Source organism: Muntiacus reevesi, chromosome 7 (genome assembly GCF_963930625.1).
Source record: "Muntiacus reevesi chromosome 7, mMunRee1.1, whole genome shotgun sequence".
In the NCBI taxonomy this organism is placed as follows: domain Eukaryota; kingdom Metazoa; phylum Chordata; class Mammalia; order Artiodactyla; family Cervidae; genus Muntiacus; species Muntiacus reevesi.
In genome coordinates this window covers 65514759-65539657 of record NC_089255.1, presented here as the reverse complement: position 1 = coordinate 65539657, position 24899 = coordinate 65514759, and the positions used below count along the sequence as shown (strand labels likewise).

The 24899-nt window shown below is 34.0% G+C and overlaps 1 protein-coding gene across 10 annotated transcripts in view; it reads right to left on the bottom strand.

Annotated features, from left to right (window-relative positions):
• KTN1 (kinectin 1) overlaps positions 1–24899 on the bottom strand; it is a 105133-nt gene that overhangs the window by 22699 nt on the left and 57535 nt on the right. For 6 of the 10 annotated variants that reach the window (XM_065941870.1, XM_065941876.1, XM_065941868.1 and 3 more), the window contains 18 exons: positions 24596–24633; positions 24369–24450; positions 23509–23577; positions 16962–16996; positions 16452–16542; positions 15439–15507; positions 14795–14832; positions 14031–14121; positions 13812–13880; positions 12565–12602; positions 11916–12006; positions 11770–11838; positions 11255–11292; positions 9397–9487; positions 6379–6447; positions 5249–5286; positions 3655–3745; positions 1573–1659 (listed from right to left, as the gene is read on the bottom strand). In XM_065941870.1, the coding sequence (XP_065797942.1) occupies positions 1573–1659; positions 3655–3745; positions 5249–5286; positions 6379–6447; positions 9397–9487; positions 11255–11292; positions 11770–11838; positions 11916–12006; positions 12565–12602; positions 13812–13880; positions 14031–14121; positions 14795–14832; positions 15439–15507; positions 16452–16542; positions 16962–16996; positions 23509–23577; positions 24369–24450; positions 24596–24633 (1194 nt within the window). The remainder of the gene's footprint in view (positions 1–1572; positions 1660–3654; positions 3746–5248; positions 5287–6378; positions 6448–9396; positions 9488–11254; positions 11293–11769; positions 11839–11915; positions 12007–12564; positions 12603–13811; positions 13881–14030; positions 14122–14794; positions 14833–15438; positions 15508–16451; positions 16543–16961; positions 16997–23508; positions 23578–24368; positions 24451–24595; positions 24634–24899) is intronic. The other 4 variants (XM_065941872.1, XM_065941877.1, XM_065941874.1 and 1 more) reach the window with 1 other exon arrangement.

Below are 24899 nucleotides of genomic sequence, written 5' to 3'. Positions count from 1 at the left end.
GTAGTCTATAGGTTAATCAGTATCACTTTATAACTATGCTATCTCAGGACTGTCTAAATATACACATTAAAACAGAGAAAGAGTATAAAGTCTATGCTCTATATAGATCATTAACCAAGCAAGAGGCCATCATGCATTTGGTGATGAGGTTTGAAACATAGATAAATTCTTCTATTCATCACCAAACACATGGTGAAACAAATTCTAGTTTTCTTTGGAATCATAACATGCAAGAATGCCAAGTGGTATATAACTTCTTGTAGGAATAGCATGATATTAAGAGTTTAGTACTTTGTAGATAACCAGCCTCATTAGCAATATAAAAGCTAAATGGGAGCTCTTAACAGTGAAAACCAAAGTTATAGAAACAATCAGAAACTATACAGAACCCCTACTGCTGACAGAGCTGACTGCAGCCACTGACAATGAAACAATAATGTCCAAGCTGGCCTAGATTTTTCTATTCTCTGGCCTAGATTTCTCTGGTCCCAATATTTGCTAGCTGTCTCAAATCAAGGTTTTAGTGAAAATTAGAGTCTGATGAGTAAGTATGTAACTAAACACATATCCATCACACTAAAGGAAATATAACTACAAACATATATTTGGTTAAAATTTTTATTACAATTCTACTCTGCTTTTTTTAAAAAAAGTCCTTCAAATGCCATAAAGACTTACATTTAAAATTCAACGTATTACCTTAGCACACAAAATATTGATACTTCTAGAATGCTGAATTGAATAACATAATGAACTTTAACCCATAACAAAAACTCAACAATTCTGTTCCAAGTTTATTCTTGGTAGGAATTTTCAAAATTCTTGAAACCACCCCATTTATTTCTCTCAATCTTTAAATTCAACTTCTCAACTCTAATTGATTACAAATCTTTAAATCCATGGAACAACTTGAACACAGGGAGAATTCTTAATTATCTGTAAGACAGAGGGAGGATATATGTTTCAGGAGTACTTTATATACTCCAGTTAAGAGAATTATCCCTTATACTAATACTGTATACTAAACATACATGCATCATTACCGTCCAGTCACTTAAAAACCTAGTTTAATTTCATCTCTTCTAAGGGACCATGCCCAATAACACACCCAAAATCGATGCCTTCCTTGTACTTCTGAAGACTTTCATCGTTTTCCACCTTGTATGAGTCCTCTTGGTATGCCTCAGAGAATCTAGGAGAGTCCACTGGGTGTGTGTTTGTTAATGAGACTAGACTTTTTTTGGCTCAGTTTGCACCAAGTTCTCTTAACCAACACAAGAGGTACACTCTGACAAGAGTTTACATGGGTAGCCCAGGTCTCCTGAGACTCTTAAACTTAAAGCAGTAATCACCAAAGCTCAAAAAATCAGGTAATCACAACAAAACAGCATGCCCAAAATTAAAGCTTCAAGGAGTAGATGAAAAAAGCAGAGATGACAGAGGTGATAAATATGGATGATAAGGAGATTTTATATTTAAATTGCAGTAAAATTAAATGCTTTAGTCGGATTTTAAGACAAGCTGCAGATTTTCTCTGTTCAGTGAATTGTTTCTAGGAGTTAGCATTACAACCTTGGAAGTCTTGTTCACTTTGTCCTGCAGCAATTTTTCAGTTGATGCCAATGCTTCCATTGCTTCCCAGTTTTTCTCCCGAAGGTCCTAATCATTTTTAGAAAAAATGATTTCAGTTTATCCATTATTGAAATATTTTTGCTTTTTGCTTCATCAGTATTTTGCACTGCATTTAAATGCTGGTTACGGCAAAATTATTTCAATGGGAAAATATGTATATTAGCAAAAAAATAAAAAGCAATGTTTAGAAGTTTGAATGAGAAAATAAAGATGCCCACTTCCCATGTTTTAGTATACACACCAAATACGCCAGCTTTAAAGTAATTACTATGCACACAAGACAAAGAAGAAAGCATTCAAAAGTAAGCACAGAAACCAAGATTACAAATATAATTTCAGGTACATCGAATATCAAAGGATTAAGGACAGAACAAATACACAAGTATTATAAAGGCTTTAAATATGACTTTTAAACAGGACCCTTATCATTCAGGGGACTTTCCACTGCAGCATAACAATTTTTCCTCTAAATATGTTTTACTGATTTAACACATTTCAAGTCTACCTGGGAATGACATAGGAATTCACTGTATTTCTCTATCTTTCTTGGCATGGCCAAATGTGCATACCAAAAAACCACCTGACAGGAATTACACAAGCTACTTGATCAAGGCAAACAGGGAGGCTAGAAAGCTACAAAACCCATTCTTTTGTAAGAGAAAGAAGCTGCGCTCTGAAAAGATCTATTTTAACAGCATTTCATTAGCAAATATTAATAAGGACAATCTGCTATATTTCAGTCTAAATCTAAAAAGATTAAAAACAAAAACTAAAAAGCCAATAACCACTATGTATTGAATGCTTACTTGTGTGTCCAACACTGTACCTGGCACTTCACATAAATTTTCATTAATCCTCATAACAACCCGAAGAGGTACGTATTCCCATTCTATAGATGGCAAAACCACAGCTCAGGTAAGTTAATAAACATGACCACGTGTACAAAGCAAATGAGGAGGCAGAACTCGAACGGACTGACGTCACAATCTGCTGGCCTCCAGTGTTCCAGCTCTTTTCACACTCTGCAATGCCTCCAGCACTGCTGCTGCTGCTGCATTAAACTGGCATTCCTATGCCATCCTTATCTTACAATTCCAATCATAAAACACAGCTAAGATGTTAACAGTAATACTGGCAAATTCATCTCTGGTTTTCTGGCCAAGCAATGCTATTAGTAACATTACAAACACACAAAGGGCAATTCACATACCTAATTTTGACAAACTCAGGGGAGCAGAAACATGTCAACTTGTTAAATTAACAAATTAATGCAAACTTTGAAAAATCAAATTTCATTAGAAAATACCAGCTTATATTTCAATAACATTTCTAACTTTGCTCAAGTCTTAACAATGAAACTTGTGTGTGCAAAAATTTTTCATCTAGCAAGAATGCTTGTATTCTACTTAAAGCTGTCATCTTCTGATCAAAGAGACTTTAAGAAACTTATCTAAATTTACTATTTGTCAATATTTCTCAGGGCACTATCCCATCCATTCTAACCTAAATGTATTCAGATTGTGAGGCCTCTAAGATGCTTAATCACCAAAATTTGAAAACGCCTCTTCAGTTTAAAAAGGGAAGTGCCAGAGACTTCAAAAGACATATAATTATTGAAAATACTAAGTTTGAATTCTGGCATTACTTTTATAGTTTACAAAAAGGCTAGCCCAGTCAAAAAAAGAAAAGCCTTTAAGATAATGAGCTGAAAGAATAATTTGCCAGTAAAGGTTCAACAGAGAGTAAACTATAGGTTTCTTTTTAAGCTGAAGCTATAATAATTTTAACTCGAATATTTAAATATTCAGATGTGTACAAAATGGACTTTTCACTTATTCATTAAAAAAAAATCTACTCTCTAATAAAGTGATTTTCCCAATAATCTTCTCAAAAAACCTACATACAAAACAGTACTTTCCTACAAAGATTAAGAAATTTAAAGTAAAAGTAGATTAAAAGAATTCTAATCCATGGATTTCAGTGAAATAATAATAAGCTTTATTCTGATAAAGACTTGCTTACATTATTTTTCTTCCTCTGGTGTTCAACAGCATCCTTCAAAGAATCTAACTTATTCTGGAGATCAGTTATTTCCTTCTCTTTTTCTGAAATTCTAAATCAGAAAATGGATTTATATAACAGTATTTTAGGTAAACAGTGAACAAAATATTAGTTACTACAAAATAAAAACAGCAAGTAGGTGATGCTTTGAAAAACACAGTAACCTAGGCAAACTCTTTAGGCTTAACTACAGTTACCACAGAAAATTTATTTTCAGAATGAATTCTTATTTTCAGAAATAAATAAAACTTTACAGTATGATATGTTGACATTTATGCTAAAAAGAAATCATCCCCTAAGAAACAGTTCATGAATACATGAACTGCTATACTTGTAGTTACTTCTATTTTTAACTAGGGCAGTGAAGTAGCTATTTTCACAAGAGTAAAAAGTGATGTAGGTGCACTCCCTTAAATTTTTTTTCAGAAGGTAATGAAATCATTATGACTTTCAGTGGCTAACCCACAATAAAAGTATGACATTAACGTAAGGTAGGTGTTCTCATTTCACTTTCATTAACAGTCTTAGGATCATGTTATTTTGGTTCTGTCAAATGACTTAGTTACTTCCCAGAAATGAAGAAAGAAATGGCAAAGATTTATACTTTGATTCTGTTATAGCTGAGAAGTAGCTAGGGTAGAAAATTAAATTACAAATACCTCTTCCCTAAGAATAAGGCTCTATATAAGGGGTTTGCAAACTAGAGTTCTAGGCAAGACCCACAGTCTGGTTTTGTATGAACCTCAAGCCAAGAGCTGATTTTATGTTTTTAAAGAATTGTGGGGGAAAAAGGAAAAAAAGAGTATGAAACTATATGGCCCACAAAGCCTAAAATATTCACTATCAAGCCATTTATTAAAAAGAAGTTTGTTTGCTGATCCTTGCTTTACATAGTCAAACTTAAGACCCAATTTAACAGTAAATAATTCTAAACTAGTAACTTTGTAAACCACCAACTTTGTAAACAAGTCAAGATGGAAGAACATAGATATTTCACTGAATATACTTAATGTGGTTGACATTTAACATGTTGAAGCATACCAACTTATCTGAAATGACCTTATACACAGTCTCTTAGAGAAAAATACAGACCCACAATAAAAATGTTTCAGTTAAAAAAAAACAAAAACAAAAAAACTCCTTAAAAGAGAGCAACCATAAAGATTACAAGATTTGCTTTTTTAATGCAGAAGCTAAACCAAAGTTTGCATGGTTCAATTCCATAATGATATCAGTAGAATAAGTGAGATAATTTAAGGTAAATTAGTAAAGGCTTCAAAGTATAGCTATATGTGATTAGATATTTTCTGAATGCCTGAAAAACCAGTATCACGCTCAACAAAATGTTCAAAGAAACCCAAATATTTAATACCATAAAAGGTACATTAGCTCAGCCAAAGGCATAGCTAAGCTCTTTGATCTACTATCCAAGAAATCCAAATAGAACTGTAAAAAGTAGGGGAGCATTTGCGATTACATAAAATTGCTTATCTGAGAACTATTTAGTAATAAAAATTTACCACTTTTCAAATTGTGAATAAAGGTTATTACTTACGCTTTTAACAGTTCTTCATGAGGGGGAAAAGAAGATGCCTATTAAAAGAGTTCAATGTTACTTTAAAACAAAGCTTTCCAGAAGACTGCAAATAATTAAAACTCTTCTCAGACATAAATTAAGGCAACACCAAAGGTAAAACTATAGCATAATTGATATGCCATCAAAAAGTAATTTTATGTAACTCTATGGCTGATTCATATCAATGTATGACAAAACCCACTGAAAAAAAAAAAAATTTAAAAAAAAAAAGTAATTTTAATAAAAACATGTACACATTTATAAAATGTATTGAGTGTTAAATCAAACCTTCATTGTCACTATAGTCTTAAACTTTTCACTTAAATATATATCAGTTTCCTATCAGGTGCAAAGCACTGAGTTAATTTAAACTTTCATAATGCACAATTCATATTTGACTATGTTAAGTTTCCAAAAACCATTAATGAAGGAAAGGTTAGGTAACTTGCATGTAAAAACTTCTACATAACATTTACATATTATGTATATAGCCCTTCATATACAGTATTTAAGCTTGATGACTATAATCTCCCAAACTAAACTACTATAAACTTCTTGTTGACAAGGACGCTAATTCTTTTGTCCTTCAAAATAGTTTCCAGTTTATCCATATACATACATAAGATAAATTAATTTAAAGACTATTTTGGCAACAATTAAAAAAACATACACATCATATTTTTACCAAGCAGAATTATACTTTGAAAAAGTATTTTGAATAGTGGTAAATTATTACTTATATATTACACATTTCTTAGTTTCTCTCCAATTGTAGATGTTCTGAGAAAAGGGGAAGAATTAAGGCATACACACAGTTTTAAACTGACCTCCAAAGGATTTTATCTGACTTGCTAAGGAAAGCATTCTAAAGGATCTGAAAACATAGACACACAGATACAAAACAGAGCTGGAATATATATATATAGTAATATTGTGGATACTTTATAAACTATAGATTATCATATCTTGGCTATGACATAACAAACTGCTTTATATTTTAAGAAATTTGATAAACAGTTATAAATAAACAAAACAATGAAAAGGCAAACATCATGAGTCATAAAATTTTTACCACATAAATAAAAGGCAAAGCATCTAACAGAACCTACCTGTTGGTAGTTTTGTTGCTTAAGCTCCTCAATTTGGGACTTAAACAATTTGTTTTCATCTTGTACTTCCTATTTAAACAAAAATTAAACATGAATACAGAAATTTTTATTTTCAATATAAACTTTAAAACATATCATACAAGCCAGAGAAATTCTAAAATGATAAAGATTTTCAAACAGTATAATAAGCCCTATATTAAAACACTTTATAAAATTAGAATAGGGCTTCCCAGGTGGCAAGAGTGGTAAAGAGCCTGCCTGCCAATGCAGGAGGCATATGAGAAGCAGGTTTGATCCCTGGGTGGGGAAGATCCCTTGGAGGCCCAAGGACATGGCAACCCACTCTAGTATTCTTGCCTGGAGAATCCCATGGACAGAGGAGCCTGGTGGGATACAGTCCATAGGGTCACAGAGTCAGATGCTACTGAGGCAACTTAGCACACACACATGCATAAAACTGGAATAATTATTCTGTACTATCTGGGGAGTGAGTATGTCTCAATGGAAGAAATCCAGAAACAAACCCAAACACCTGTAGGAATTTACTGCAGGGTGATACCTCAAATCAGTAGGGCAAGTTCTACTGAAATTTTGGACTGGATATGTCTTTGTGTGGGGGGCTGTCCTACATACTGTAGGATGTTCAGCAATATCCATAGTCTCCATCCACTAGATGCAATAGCACCACTCTACCAGCTGTGACAACCAAAAATGTCTCCAAATACTGGGGCAAGGGTGAGGCAGGGAGGGGGGAGAACCACTGCAGTAAAGTAATAACAGATTACTTAAAAATGTAGCTTGTCTTTTCTTTTTTAAGGTTGAAATGCTAATCTCATAACTTAAATTACATGTGAATAAAACATCTAAGCAAAAATAAATAAATTATAAACAGTATTAGAAGAAAACATGCGAAAACATTCTTATGATCATAGGAGAGATAAATTTCAAAACTTCAAACTCAGAAAATTACTTATATCTGAGTACATAAAACTTTTAAACTTCTAAGGTGGGGGGGGACAAAGGAAGTCAAAAGAAAAAGTTAAATTGCCACACATATGACAGAAGGCTAATTTCTCTTATTATGTAAAAAGGATCTTACCAAATTAGTTTTAAAAAAAACTCAACCAAGAGGAGGAAATTAGAAAACTCATTTACAAATACTCATATACAAATGAGGAGAGCTTAACTTCTCTCACTCTTGTTTAGTCACTAAGTCACTGGTAGCATCCATAGCCAACTCTTTTGCCACCCTATGGACTGTAGCCTACCAGGCTCTCTGTCCATGGGATTTCCCAGGCAAGAATACTGGAGTGGGTAGCCATTTCCTTCCCCAGGGATTGAACCTACATCTCCTGCACTGGCAGGAGGATTCTTTACCAATGAGCCCACCTGGGGAGCCCTACTTCTCTCACTAGCAAATGCAAATTAAAATAATCTAACCGTCTTCCAAACAGAATATCAAACCTTTCATCTTCATCAGTATTGATGAGGATGAAAATGAATGGCTGTCTGTTGGAGAATGTAATTTAGTTGTTGTAGTTCAGTTGTTCAACTGAGTGTAATTTAGCTGTTGAGTTGCAATTCAGTCTATCACAGAGTGTAAATTAGTAAAAACACTTGGGAGGGCAATTTAGCATTATCTGACAAAATTTTAAATGAATCTACTAGGGAACAAAAGGGAATGTGTCAGAACCAACCCTTGGAGCAGAAAATGTGAAAACAAGCATGTGAGAGAATGTTGTTGCTGTTCAGCCGCTCAGTCGTGTGCGACTCTTTGCAACTCGTGGACTGCAGCACGCCAGGCCTCCCTGTCCTTCATAATCTCCGAGTTTGTTCAAACTCATGTCCATTGAATTAGTGACGCCATCCAACCATCTCATCCTCTGTCATCCCCTCCTCCTCCTGCCTTCAATCTTTCCCAGCATGAGGGTCTTTTCTAACGTGTCGGCTCTTCACATCAGGTGGCCTAACTATTGGAGCTTCAGCATCAGTCCTTCCAATGAATATTCAGGACTGATCTCCTTTAGGATGGACTGGTTGGATCTCCTTGCAGTCCAAGGGACTCTCAAGAGTCTTCTCCAGCACCACAGTTCAAAGCATTACTTCTTCGACACTCAGCCTTCTTTCTGGTCCAGCTTTCACATACATGCATGAGACAATGCAAGCATCTAAAATCTATCACTTCAAAACAAAGTTCTATAAGGACTTTCAATACTAACTACATGAAGATGACGTGATAATATTTTCTATTTTAACTATCACTTTCAAGAAGGGAAAAAACCCTCTGCATAAAACTTTCACCCAAAAGTTCACTTGCAGGAATTTTAAATACAGACACAGTACTGTGTAAGAACCAGCCTGCCAATGAAGGAGACCTAAGAGACACGGGTTCAATCCCTGTGTCCGGGAGACCACCTGGAGAAGGAAACGGCAATTCACTCTAGTGTTCTTGCCTGGGAGATCCCAGGGACATAGGAGCCTGGTGGGCTACAGTCCCAAGGGCAGCAAAGAGTCAGATACAAATGAAGCAACTTAGCATGGTACTGTAAGTACAGAAGGTGTGTGTGTTAAGGATACTCACCATATAATTGTTTTAACAGGAAACACAACTCTAAATAATCTAGGTATTCATAAACTAAGACTGGCGGTATAAATAGTAATACAATCATACAAAAATTATAACAACATCACTAAACATTAAGATAAAAATGTGCTTATGTGGAAATATCTCAGAAAGATTATTAACTGGGTGAGCAGAGGAGCAAAATACAAAAGTGTGTATGATTAAAAATACAGTATATTTAAACACACACACATTTTAAGCATGGGTACTTACTCAAAAGATATATAAACAAGTGATACTAGTTATCTGAGGAATGAGACCCAGGATCTGGGTGGGAGGGAATGTCATTTTGTATTCTATCTTCTTCTTTAGTAGTTAAAATTGTTTTCAAACATGCAAAGACAGTACATGATAACTCATTAACTCACATGATAATTTTAAGTAAACATATTTACCTGTAACAGCTTTGTTTTGTTGGAAAGATCACTCTCCCTCTCTTTTAGCATAGTTTCTAATCTCTTCATTTCATTTTCCTTTTCTTTCAATCTAGAATTTTTACAAAGATGTTATATTTAGTTAGGTGAATTGGAGGAGCATAGAAGAATTTTAGGACAATAAACTTTTTCTTTTGTGATTCTATAATGATAGATACATCATACATTAGTCAAAAACCTACAGAATGTACAACACAAAACTGAACCCTAATGGATACTAAGGATAGTTAAAACAATATACTGACTCCACTCATGAATTGTAACAAATTACCACACTCATATAAGATGTAAATAAGAAGAGAAATGAGAGGGGAGGGTATACAGAAATTCTCTGTACTGCTCTCTCAATTTTCTCTGTAAACCTAAAAGTGCTCCCCCAAATATTGCATTAATTTTTTAATGTGAGGTAGAAATAAATCTAAAATCATACTTTAATGATCTATATACCACTAAGAGGGCTTCCCTTGTAGCTCAGTCAGTAAGGAATCTGCCTGCAATGAGAAGATCTGGGTTCGATTCCTGGGTTGGGAAGATCCCCTGGAGAAGGAAATGGCAATCCACTCCAGTATTCTTGCCTGGAGAATCTCCATGGACAGAGGAGCCTGGCAGGCTACAGTCCAAGAGGTCTCAAGAGTCGGACACGACATAGCGACTAAACCACCACCACCAGACCACTAACAACAGGCCTCAAATATGTCTCTCAGCTTTCTATTTGCAAATGATACAAAAGCACCTTGACAGTTATAGAAGCCCACAAGATAAACAGTTGTACAAATGAGCAACACTAGTGCCACAAATAGAGACATTCCCTTTTTCTCCATGAAGATAATGACTTAACAAATATCTTCAATATTTTACTTCTTTAAAGATAACAGCTTCAAAGAGCCACTTCTTAAACAACAATAAAGACTGAAAAGATCATATCTAAGCAAAAATCTCTTAAAAGTAATTAATAGAAGGCCAAAAAGATTAAGTCCAGATATACTTTTTACCACTTAGACCAATTTAAGAGAACAGACTTCACAGGATAAAAATTTTCTAAGATGAACAGAATAATACTTCCTATGCTCATTACATGTATGATAGGTGCATGCTAAGTCACTTCAGTCGTGTCCGACTCTTTGCGACCCTATGGACTGTAGCCTGCCAGGCTCCTCTGTCCATAAGATTCTCCAGGCAATACTGGGGTAGGTTCCTGTTTCCTCCTCCAGGGGATCTACCTGACCCAGAGATGGAATCCACATCTCTTCTTGTCTCCTGCCTTGGCAGGTGGGTTTCTTTACCACTAGCACCACCTGAGAAGCCCATGCTCATTAGATTGAATATTTTTACTATTTGGCACAATATGACTGACATGACAAAAGATACTACTTTCCCCAAAGAGCAAGTTACTTTTATAGAAAGAGTCCATATTCACTATCAAGATTATGGCTAAGATTATCTTCTGGTTAATTCAGAGATGTTGATCTTTCAAGTAATAAAAATGATTTTAATTTTAAATAAATTTAACCTCTCTTTACAATAATTACATACTTCATTCAAAAAGAGAGAGAGAGAACTTAAAACCAGTCCATATTAACAGAAAGAGTATTTTAGAGAATGCATCTGAAGAGTTTGGAAAGGATAGTCTTCAGGTATCTGAAAGCACTTGAAAGGTCTCTGTTTTATTACACCAAATAGAGATTTATTTACCCTTGGATTATAATTCCTACTTAACAAGAAAGTTAAAGACTTAGAAGAAACTCATCATAATATTCAAGGACATTCAAGAAAATATTGAAAATTTCTTCTTTAAAATGCGGGCTAAAAGTATACTTACACAATCTGAAGTTCTTCAAATTGTGATGCAGAACAAGCCTAAGAAACAGATTTCACATTTTTAATTCTAACATCAAAAAGATCAGGTTCTACAACATATTATAGAAACAGTCACCAATAAAATAAAAACACAATTATCTGTGGTAGATTTAAGATTGAGCCATTCATAGAACAAAGAATGAATTTTCTTTAATTTTTAATATCCACTAGTTAAAGGATTACAGATTAATACACCAATTAAACAACAGACATTTAAAGGGGAGAATGAGAGTCCATCTGAAAAAGTAAGGAGAGGAAATGCTTTTAGACTCAGGTTGACAAAAGAGCCAGTAACAGATTTGACAGGAATAAAAGTTAATTTTATTTTATCAACAACAATAAAACTACGATATCCACAGTGATTTTTATGGCAAAAACAAACTCAGGAGAATATATTAACTTCTTTATTTTCTAGTACAGTAAAATAGAGATTCCTCACTTTTTATAAAATATGCTGGCAATCAGTTTATACTATACCTCTTGAAACTTATGCTGCGCAAATTCCTGAACATGAGTTTTTAAAGATTCGTTTTCTTCTTGAAGATCCTGAAAAAGAATAAGTCTGAATAAAACTGATATTGAAACATAAAAAAGCGTGTTACCTTTCGTTTTTACCTTCTCACCTGTAGCCGTCTCCCTCTGTCGTCGAGGTCTTTCTCCTTCTCTTCTAAAGCGGTCTTCATGCTATTCATCTGCTCCTCCTTTCCTCTTAATCTAACAGTACGTTAACAGAACTATCAATGCAAATGTTACATGACTCAAGACTAAACAAAGTAAAAGTACTGGAGACTGGAAAAGTATATTTCAGATTACACTCACAACCCAAATTGATTAAATAAGCTAAAAAATAAATATTTTATGGATAAAGGCATATAAGACATCAAACTGAGAAGCAGCTCTATTCCCACCCATTAACACACTGTTTAAGTCAATACCGGCAAATTTAGCTTATTACAACTAGTTTGGGTATGAAATATATAACCAGTTTCACAGTGACTATTAAAATGAACAAAGAGTAACATATCAGTTTAAGGTCATGTTTAGATTATAAACCAGAAAAATAAGACTTCCACTGTGTCCCCATTCCCATCAGTAAACCTGGAGATTAACATCTAATGAAAAATTTAAGACCTTGAGGCCTTTAAGATATAATTTGATATTGTTTAAAATATACTTGAAATCAAATAAAAAGGAGTTAGGATTTTCATTATAATTTTATATTTAACTTGTGGAAAAGAAATATTAAAGCGAAGTGAGGAAGACGATACTTACAAGTTCTGAAGTTCCTGAACTTGAGAAGTGATAGACAACTGAAATGCAAAGAAGCAGAAAAACAGTAACTCATTTTCTTTCAGTTTATTTTACTAGGCTTTATGATAAACCTTAAAATGTGTACATTTCAAATCACAAAGATCCTGGTTGAAGTATTCATGTCAAAATGAGATGACTTGATTTCACCCTCTCCTGCCTCTGACGACAGTAAGAGTAAGAAATTTTAAAAATGGGGGTAGGGGGAGAAGAGACAAGAAATACAGTTAGGAATGGTAAGTCTAAGGAAAGTGATACTTCTAAAACCTAAAACTGTGAAAATTAGCATATTCACTGCCCACATGCCTCCCTACAAGGTCAGAGCACTTCTCCCTCCCAGTCTTCACGGCCAGCTGCTCAACAGCACTCTATGTGTGTGCTTAGTCCCTCAGCATGTCCGACTCTTTGCAACCCCTGTACTGTAGCCCACCAGGCCCCTGTCCATGGGGCCTCCCCAGATAATAATGCTGGAGTATTCTTTATACTCTCCTTTAATCTCCTCTTCTTATCAGACACAATACAATAGGATTTTTTATTCCCCACTGTCTTCTCACAATCCCTTCAGATCTCGGCTTAAGTATCAGCTCCTCAGGAGGGGACTTTCTGAATTCTCAATCTCTGCTAGGAGTTTAATCATTTCCTCATACTTTATTTCATTCAACACATTATCTCCAACAAATAATACTTTGATAAGTAGGAGGAACTGAATAAACATTTCTAAATTAATCTGTTGGATGAATGTATGAATCATCTCTTCCATGCAATCTCAATATTTCTTTCAATGAAACCTTATCAGATTAAATTCACCAAAACCACACATTTATTTCCAGTAACCACATCTACCTCTGAAATACCCCTATGAAATCTGTACTTTATTCTATAGGCAAAGGTTGAGTAATACATATATTAAAAATATTTTGGAACATGCATTTTAAAAAATAAGTTTACCAAAGTGTTTTGTTAAGTTGGCAAACTAAAATAAACAATACTACAGAAAAATTCCCAGAAAAAGAACGTTAACAATTAAAAGGTATGTGATTCAAATATTAAGAACATTTTCTCAAATCAGGCAAAAATAATAAGCACAAAACCCAACATACTTACAACACACTACTAAAAAGTATTTTTCTGAGTAACAAGAAAAAAACCAAATAGTTCATAAATACATATACACTAATAAATCTGTCATGCTATGGCTCTGGGATTTTTACCTGTTGAGCCTTTTCAAGCTGGATATTTCCTATTTCTTCTTTTAGAGCCTCTATTTCCTGTTTCAAATCCTTGACAATGACAAAACAGACAAGATTGGACAATGGAAACACAGAAATTGACAAAAAATGCAATGTACAGACAAACACATGAAATTAAATGGTATTCACTAAAGTTGATAAACAAAAAAAACAAAACATAGGTTTTATCTCTCTGAATACCTGAATAGTTTTCTCCTTATTAGCAACTTTGAGAAGTTCAGCTTCCAAAAGCTCTTCCACAGACTTGATCTTTCCGTCTTTTTCATGGATCCTTAGATAAGGAAATGCAGTGTTAAACGTGGAGAGAAATCATCAAGACCCACCACTAAGATATAAAAACAGCACCAAATCATGAACAAGTTCACCAAATCAATTCTCCCCATTTTAAGTAAAAGAGCAACTTGCAGCCAGGAAAAAACACTTAAGAGTTCTTCCTAAACAAGAATTAAGCAGTAACTACTAGATGGTTGAAGTCTATTTCACACAAGAAGAAGCTGGTGACAAGCTTCAAAACAGCAAAGGGAATGTAAGATTTGTATTCCAAAGAATACTGGGGAGAACTAAGTTCCTCTCAACAATATAGGCTTCTAGAGAGCTCTGAAAGCTATAACAGAACTTATATGCCATTATAGCATTAAACCTTACAGACACTTCAAGAAAACAACACATATAAAAACTGACCTCTATTCAATATAACCTGTTCATTAATAGTTCTTACTGCTTAAACAAAATTAACAATTCAATACTCTAAGTTCATAAATGGGAGTCCATCATGGAAATTGATTTTTAACAATCACAAATTGCACTGGGAAAGCACAGCTAAGTTGCCTTATTCCAACAATGAAAAAATCCTAGCCACCTCAATTGCACAATAAAGTAAGACTTATGAGCACGAAGAAAATGGAGCAAAAGAAAAAGACCAGCTTAATAATGTCATTACTTACACTTTCTTAAGCTCTTCAACTAGAGATGCAAAGGAAACCTAGAAATAGGAGGGTATCCTACTTAATAATATGCTCAAAACATAAATGGGTCTTAAATAGAAAAATATGTTATTTTTTAAATTAAATTTTCTACTATACCAAAATCTGTGAAAAATAAACATGGGAATTAATTCTTTCCAGATTTTTTTTAAATGTCAGAATTATGAAAATGAAAAGCACTTTGAAAGTAAGGAGCTTTAAAGCTACTTATGGTAAGTATAGGTCAAAAGAAAAATAAATGTATAAATATTAAAATTATTAACTCAATGATCCTAACCATATAAGGAGAAGATAGGTAACCTCTTATACTATTATTTAGAATTTTTACTTTACATACGTATATTCAAAACCATCTATCATTATAGTAATGAGCAAGGACATGCTATCTAGAGTACTCTATCCAGTGTCTGCCATAAAGTGAGCGTTTACTAAATTGCAGCTCCTATTACTCACAATCAAGTCACCAATCAATCACAGATTAAAACTACAAATGACAAATGCCATGTTGGAGAAGGGAGGAACAAACAAGATCTGCTACTGTATTTGATAACAGGTATGCCCACTGTTTAAAAGAGAACAGTTGCAGGATCCACTTAATATATTACCTGATCATTTTGCTTGGCCTTTAAATCTTGAACTTCTTTTGTCAAAGATGAATTTTCTGTTCTTATTGCCTTTTTCAAAGACACATAAGTACAACATACTTTAATTTTCTGAAAAAACAACTAGCTTCAAAATATAGTAGCTTCTCATTTTTCTCTAGCTGCTTCTTTTCCTTTCTGAAGGCCCAGAAATCTCAGTTGCTCTACATGTCTACAATTCTATAACGTGCAGAGCCAGTCAAATAGAGTTTTAATTTGATTATTCTCTCAAGTATTTCTACTTATGTTTCCACAACCTGAAAACCACAAAGTATACCACTTGTCATGTCACTTCTTGCCTTAAAATCAAATACACTGTTTACCCTATTTCTTCCAGCAATCCTATTCAAATTAAGTTACCTAAGGCTAACGATGGGGCATCCCAAGTGGTGCTAGAGGTAAAGAACCCACCTGCCAATGCAGGAGACATAAGAGATGTGGGTTCGATCCCTGGGTGAGGAAGATCCCCTGGAGGAGGACATGGCAACCCACTCCAGTATTCTTGCCTGGAGAATCCCAAGGACAGAAGAGCCTGGTGGGCTACGGTCCATGGGGTCACAAAGAGTTGGACACGACTGAAGCAACCTAGCACACACTCAGGCAAGGCTAACGATAACCATAAAATGGAACTTCATTCTCTCATTTCTCTGGTCTCTAACACTACTTCATAAACTTATCAACTCTACTAGTTACTATTATAACTAGTTACTGTTTGGTTATAATTCGGGCATGGGTGGAGGTGGGAAAGCACTACAAACCATAACAACAGTATCTACCTCATTAAGACAGTAAATGCTACAGGCAAGCACACATTTTTCTATTTATAATAAAATCTTAAATTTAATGAAAAAAGAACATCATATAAATTCATAAAATGTGGGTAACTAAAAGCTATGGGAAAAATATTACACGTTACAGCAAAAGCTCTTCATGTCACTGAATAATCACAGGTAAAACAAATATACAATATGCTTTACATTCAGCTCTTCCTCTTTCGTGGCCACCTGAATAAGTCCAGTTTCGAGTAATTCTTCTACAGTCTTCAACTTCTCATCTTTCTCTTGAATACTGAAATAATAAATTGAAAACACATGTATGAACTACATTTCAAGGAAAATGACATGATTTCTAAATAAATATTTGACATGGATTAACTATTTTGCCCATCATTCTTTATAAACTTTCAATTCTAAAAAGGTTTCTGATGATCTTCAATCCTGGTCCAAGGGTTCTTTCTCTTTACCAATAAATAAAATGTATTCAAGTAATACAAGCTTACATGCTAGCCTAAACAAGTAAATCATGGCCATACACGACTCTCACAAATCTAATGTAATGCCAAAGCAATCAACAGTACATCACTCTCTTCCCTTTATGATGTATAAAGAAAATTTTAAGAATTTACATTAATATAGTTAATCATTCTGTTATCTCAGACTTGGTAGAAATGAGTCATTAAAATATCAAAAATAATTTTAAGCTCTTACCATCTTTCCATTTGTTCCAAAACATCTTTATTAGGCTAAAACAAAATCACCAAAAAAAAGATATTTTTACCAAGTTTGCATGAAATAAAACTACTTTAGAAATAAAATTCTATGAAAACTGTTTACTATTAAATAGATCCAAAATTTAGGAAGATGATCCATATTTAAAGACTGCTAACAGTTAAAGAATTTTTTCATTCAGAAAACATTAGACGAAGCTACACGAAAGACAAAGAAGTATAAAATGGGCTGGAAATGCCCAAACTTACCCTTGTGAGTAAGTTTTTAATTACCATTAAAGAAAATCTTAAGGATAAAAAGAGAATTTGCCTCTCTTTTACATTAATTCTTCAAATCTAAAATTCCAAGGCTCTAAGGCCTTGTAGGCCAAGAAAGAGGCTTTGCTCTTTTTCATTTGTTTTTCAACTAAGGTATAAGGCAAGTGTACAAAACCTGTGTTCAATTCAATGAATTTTTAACATGCAGATTTCACATAACCACCACCTAAGTCAATATACAGAATGTTTTAAAATTGACCGTAAAGTGCAGAAGAAACACAAGCACATATTCTCCTTGTTACGTTAAAACATGACATGTGAGCTGATCCCCATCTTCTAGTATTCCCCCAACAGACACAAATTCCTCAGTGTTATAATTTACTATGTGTCCAGAAGCAGGGCACCCCCTTGGAAGTCTTAAGCCTTGAGGCAGTTAAGCAACCTGACAAAACAGGTTGAGGGTCTCTTTCCCTTCAACATTCTCCTCTACCCATTCTGTTTCCTGCCTGCTTTCTCCTAATTCTACTAGTTTTGTAATTTTTTCCCATTTTACTAAAACCATCATTACAACCATTTTTTCACAAATACTATTAATTTTTCCATTACCAAATCCTAATCCTAAGATTCCATTTACTAAATATTTCTAAAAATTAACTCTCTTTTCTTCAATACCTTAGGTTAGGTCTCCAGCTTTACACATCTCAAGTATCATAATACCCTGCCTCTAAGTTCACAAGGATTATATTGTGAGGGGTACAGAACTTTTCAATGGGAAAAAAAACTTTCCTACCACTAGAAAGGAGAGAGATGTCAAAAATATATTAAATCATGATTATAAACTGAAAAATAAATCATGCAATAAGTTTATAAACCTTTCATCAAGATGACTTTTGTCCATCTTTATTTTTCATGAATCTCATCTCACATAAAAACAATATAAAATTTGTGACCATGCATGATGACAGATGTTAACTAGACTTACTGTGATCATTTAACAGTAACACAAATGTCAAATTATTATGTTATACACCTGAAATTAATGTCAATTAAAAAGATACTATTAAGTCTTAGTTATATGCAGCTTAATCAATCAGTTGTATTATACCTTCAGTACTGCATACTTCACTACCACATAAATTCAAACACCTCATGGATACCATTATGATTCATCTAAAATACCAGACAAAATGCTTATTCATTCTTTCAACATCTTTCAGCAGCACAGCCACATAAATAGATCAAACTCCTGGTCCTTACACAGCCGTCATGATTAGGCCCTAGCAAGCTTGTCTCTTCTTACACCTCCACAATATGCCCTGAATATGCAAGTTTTCCACACTGCCATAGCTTTTAATACTGTATTCCCTTAGCCTGGATTTCCCCTTAGCTGCTCACCATATACTTTGCTTTTTACAAAATCAGGTTTAATTGTCCCCTCTCTGTGGTGCCTCTTCATCCTTATTCTCCTTCACATAGAATTCTCTCTTCACATAAATCTATCCACATTTTAAGAATTTTCAGAAAAAAAGAAGAGTCTTATTCATCACAATTTTCTATGTATACATCTATCTCCACCCATATTCTCAAAGGCAGGAATCAAGTCTTATTCATCTCTATAGCCTTAGCATTGTAGCACAATACCTAGCATACTCTCAGTAAAAATTCAGTGGACTGAATATCCTTTAACAAGGTTACAGTTAAAGTATTCTTCGTCAGTTGCTCAATGAATATTCAATTGTATTAAATTGACCCGATTTAGTATCAATCCAGTATTTTAACTTTATATATTATTAATCTAATCCAACCCAATTTTCTCCTCCCTGGATGATCTTCAAAACTACATCTTATACAGTAATGAAATTTTCTGCAGTAAAATACAACAAGGCTGCAGGGCAAAAGAGAAAAAAATATTCTACTTCTACCATCTTTACTTAATAATCTTATTGTGCGTGTATGTGTTAGTTGCTCACTCATGTCTGAGTCTTTGTGACACCATGGACTGTAGCCCACCAAGCTCCACTGAATCTGACAAAAGTATCAGAATAAAAATAAAAAGTCATGCTGTTCCTCTGTTCCAACCATCTCATCCTCTGTCGTCCCATTCTCCTCCTGCCTTCAATCTTTCCCATCATCAGGGTCTTTTCCAATGAGTCAGTTCTTCTCATCAGGTGGCCAAAATACTGGAGCTTCAGCTTCAGCATCAGTCCTTCCAATGAATATTGGATGATGCTCATGACGCTCAAAAAAAAAAAGACAGCTCAGGACATTCCCCACCCAAAAAAAGTTTTGTATTATTCTGAATAAATGAGATCTTAGTGACTGATTTATTTGTGTGATCTATTCACAGGATTACATCCAAATGAAGTCTTTTCTTCTTTAGTATATAAGCAGGTTACCTTACCTGGTATTTATCTTTCTGCTTCCTACACCTAAAGAAACAACAACTTGGTACCATTGTTGGTTTCTGCTTCAATAAGCTCAACCTTTTCCTCCAGGATAAAAATCCATGGGGCAAAAGGACTGAAATTTTTTTATAACTAAACTGCTCATCTCTCAACTGTCACTTGGAATTCTGACTGCTGGGCAGGAAGGGGTTAAAGAAGGGTGGAAATGAAAGAAATTAAAATTACGCTAATCTTTTATCTCTTCTTTCACTAGCATTGACAATAAAAATGACCAGAGAGAAAAACCAAACAGCTGGCTCTGGTCTGCCAAGATAAGACAGAAGTCATAATGACAACCAAAAATACAGCATCAGAGTCATTTGCTTTTTTATTGTTCAGCCGCTCAGTAGTGTTCGACTCCTGGCGACCCCATGGACTGCAGCACACCAGGCGTCCCTGTCCTTCACCATCTCCCAGAGCTTGCGCAAACTCATGTCTATCAAGTGCTGATGCCATCCAACCATCTCATCCTCTGTCGTCCCACTCTCCTCCTGCCTTCAATCTTTCCCAGCATCAGGGTCTTTTCCAATGAATCAGTTCTTCCCATCAGGTGGCCAAAATATTGGAGGTTCAGCTTCAACATCAGTCCTTCCAATGAATATTCAGGACTGATTTCCTTTAGGACTGACTGATTGGATCTCCTTGCTGTTCAACGGACTCTCAAGAGTCTTCTCCAACACCACAGTTCAAAAGCATCAATTCTTTGGTGCTCAGCCTTCTTTATGGTCCAACTCTCACTTTCATACACGACTACTGGAAAAACTGTAGCTTTGACTAGACGGACCTTTGTCAGCAAAGTAATGTCTCTGCTTTTTAATATGCTGTCTAGGTTGGTCATAACTTTCCTTCCAAGGAAATACGTTAAATAAGCAAGGTGACAATATAAATCCTTGATGTACTCCTTTCCCAATTTTGAACCAGTCCATTGTTCCATATCTGGTTCTAACTGTTGCTTCTTGACCTGAATACAGGTTTTACAGGAGGCAGGTAAGGTGGTCTATTATTCCTATCTCTTGAAGAATTTTCCACAGTTTGTTGTGATCCACACAATCAAAGGCTTTGGCATAGTCAATGGAGCAAAATTGGATGTTCTTATGGAATTCTCTTGCTTTTTCTATGATCCAACAGATGCTGGAAATCTGATTTCTGGTTCCCCTGCCTTTTCTAAATCCAGCTTGAACATCTGGAAGTTCTCGGTTCACGTACTGTTGAAGTCTAGCTTGGAGGATTTTGAACATTACATATGCTTTCTAGACTTTTTTTTTTTTTTAATTAAAGAATTTTCAGAACAAGAAAAAAAATTGTAAAAATTAGTCAAAGAACAAATCTTAAAAAATTAGTTTCCCCTCTTATCAAATAGTTCTTTTAGATGAATTTTAAAATGTGGCTATGGAATTCTCTTCTTTGGACTATTCTTCATAAAGCTCTTCTTCATTAAAAAAAAAAAATCCATCTCATGCTCAGTGTTATGTTAACAGAATATCTAAAAATACACTGAAGCTTTATAGATGGAAGCCTGACCCAATAGGAAGATTAGACAAACAATATCCTATTGTATAGCACAGGGAACTATATTCAATATCATGTAATAAACTACAATGAAAATATGATAAAAAAAATATATATGTATAACTGAATCACTTTTATGTACACCAGAAACTAAAACAAGTGTAAATCAGCTATACTTCAATATAAAGTATTTTAACAAAATACAATTCAAACCCCCCAAAAAAGAAAGAAATTGGGATTTTAAAAAATATTAACTCCACACATGTGATAGGGAATTTTATGTAAAATGTTACAATGGCAGTTCTTAAGGTATCATGTTATCTTAAGGGAAAAAAAATTAAGGCTAATGGTTTTACTCTTATCTAATGATGAAGAGTATAATTTTTAACACACAATAAAACTGAAAAGAAAAGACCCTGGTACTCCGTTGAAACCTAAGTAAGAATCACCAGGACCTTTAATACTGGAATTCTAGGGCAGATTGAAAAGTTTCTAAGCATTTATTTTACCTCCCATGAAATTAATTTTAGAAAGTTTAAAACTTTAAAACTTTATATATTAAAATAGATGTTTCAGAATCTCTGACAACCAACTCAAAAAAGAATTCCATTCTGCTTTTCTGGATAAGAATTAACATAACCAAAAAATATCTATCATATTTTATCTAATCCAAGTCACCAATGCTGTATTTCACAACTGGTAGATCTTTACATAACACTAAAAATTAAAGATGCCTTCAATTAAACTAACCAGAGACTAAGATACATCTACCCTTCAGATGATAAACTGAGGAGGAAAAAACCTTAAACTGATGAAATATTACATTTGTTAAAAGCCATACCACAACAAAAGGAAATAGGAATAAGATTTAAGAATAAAAATGAAATGCCAATTGAGCATTACATTGGCATGAAGTTACATCCCTGCACTAAACATTATTCACTCAGCATTTTCTCTTCTATTACCTTTAGTTGGAAAGGATAAAACATAAAGTAATAAAGCATATGCAAAGCACTTAATATCATATTTAGTGGGAAAGGAAAATAAGAAATAATGGATTAATTCTCGACAAGCCAATGAATGTTAACAAAATACTTCTAAGATAACTTCCACAGCATTTGGCACAGTCACTTATACCAATTCAATACCTGCATAGATGTGAATTTTAAAATAAAAAGAAAGCAGGCATCTGCTAAAGGAAGTGCTATTATTACATTTCAGCCTCTAATAAAATGTGTCCAAATTTAACAGTAATAGAGAAACATCCAAGGCTTCTATTTTAATGTGTCATATAATATGACGCATTTCTAGAATACTTTTAAAAACCAGAATTTGAAGAATTATATTTAGAAGAGTATGAATGCAACTCTTAGGAACAGCTATAGAATAGACATCACCTGGAGTGCAAGTTTATGGAGCCATGCTTATTCAGGCTGCTATAGTTTTGAGGGCTTGCTATAAATACAAAAAGAAGTATCATGGCAGAAGCAGGTGGAGATGAGATGGGAAAAATAAAAGGAAAGGAATTAAGGCTTAAGATGTCTGCTATACGCAAAGCACTCGGCTACTCAACTATATATAAACTCCCCCACTTAATTCTAACAAGCTCAAAATGTAAATAAAATCTCAATGTAAAAGATTTGGAATGAGAGGCCTTAGAAAAATTAAACTATTTGATCATCACTGCTTTTAAGTGCTGGTACTGGGTTCAAGGGCTTCCCAGGTGGCTCAGCGGTCAAAAATCCTCCTGCCAATGCAGGAGACTTGAATTTGATCCTGGGCCAGGAAGTTGCCCTGCAGAAGGAAATGGCAAACCACTCCAGTATTCTTGCCGGGGAAATCCCATAAACAGAGGAGCCTGACGGGCTACATACAGTCCAGGGGGTCGCAAAAAGAATCCATCTCGACTTCGCAACTAAACAACAACAAAGTAGGTTTCAAACCCATTCTCTTTTTAAGAATCCACACTATTTGAGAGGAAAAAACTGAAGCTCCTAAAGTCCAAGGATTATTATCCTGAGAGCTAAATGTATCAAACTGATTTAAAGAAATTATTTTTATGCATCCTATTAAACTTTATTTTGCTGTGGGGGTGGTGCTTATAAACAGGTTCACATTAGCTTCTTCTAAAGAAAATGTAAATTTTCCTCAATTTAGATACTTGACTAGCACAAGATGACTAGAAATGCAATTAAAAGACATACCTCTACATTTAAACGAAATTCCTAAAAATGAATGAGTTGATTACTATTTAAGAAGAACCAGATCCTGTTATACATTGGATATTTCTAACTTATAATTCATGAAAATTCATACCTGTTCAGAAACAAGAGTCTGTAGCTTCTGAACTTCTAATTGTAATGCTTTGTTTTGGTCACTTAGAATCTAAAAGAAAGAATCTCAATTTACTGCTTTATTAGGAAAAATTAACAAAGCAACCATTTGAGTAAGTTTTTAAAAAATCAAAGCTGTATAATTACTGTAAGTACTTATAAAGTGAGAGGTGAATTATATACTGACCTAAGAATGCAAATCTCATGGTGGCTTCATTTTTCAGTTTCAATGAATATATTTCCAGGGTATAGGAATACAGTAATGGTATAAAGCACATGTATGATGATATCTAAAAAGTAGTTTCCACTAAGCCCCCTAATTCATTCACGTGGTTTATCCCAAATGTTTTAACACTGGGCTTAGAACCCTTTCATGTGTATTTCAAAAAGTTTAACAATTTGTCCCAACGGGAAACGCTGCTTTCATAAATGAGTACTTACAGGATTACTATTAAGTAAAAGCAAAAAAACTAATTAAACAAACAAAAAAAAAGGATTTTTTACTGCATGCAGAGGTGTAGTACCCATGCAATCAGAATACTTTACAATAATACTCAAGATATTTGGCCACGAACAGAAACTAGCACTGCATCAGCAATGGAGGCAAATGAAACCATCTCAAACTATCAACTGAAAAATGGAGAGAAAAAGGTTGGGGCAAAACAAATATCAAAAGTCTATTATAAAAACAGATAAGTCAAAATAATAAAGTCCCCAAGTAAACTATAGAAATACTGCTTCAGAGTGATTACATATAAAAAGTAGTTATTTCTACATTCACTTCAACTAAAAATTAAAGAAGGTTGTTCAAAGAAAGCTGAGTTCACAAGTTTAATTACACACCTTAAATTCTTCCATTTTGTTTGAAATTTCACACTGTAGCTGCTCTTCAAGCAAACGTATTTTATCATCCTTAACATGAATACTATGAGAAAAAAAAATACTTCATATATTCAGAAAGCTTATATAAATTATGTGCACAACTATCAGTTATTAGCAGTAATATTTTCTTCAATTACACTTCAACATAACTGTATGAACGGCCTAAAGTACAGCAATACTTTAATCACCTTTTCTGCATCTTCTCCAGTTCATGTGCAGCAGCAGCCTATGTTGGGAATGAGATGAGAATTCTATTATTTCTCAGGAAGCACTCAAAACTATTCTTTTACTTAATTTTACTTACTAAAGTTATATTTCATATATTTAGAGTAAATATTAATAGTAAAATGAATAGCACACATTACTGTAATAATTTTTGCTGTCTATTTTTTATTTCTCACTGATCAACTTTTATCCTAGTAAAAGCTACATCCTTTTCTGATTAAATGGCAGAAGGCTAAAATAAATCAGCACATGAGTGTTACAATCAAG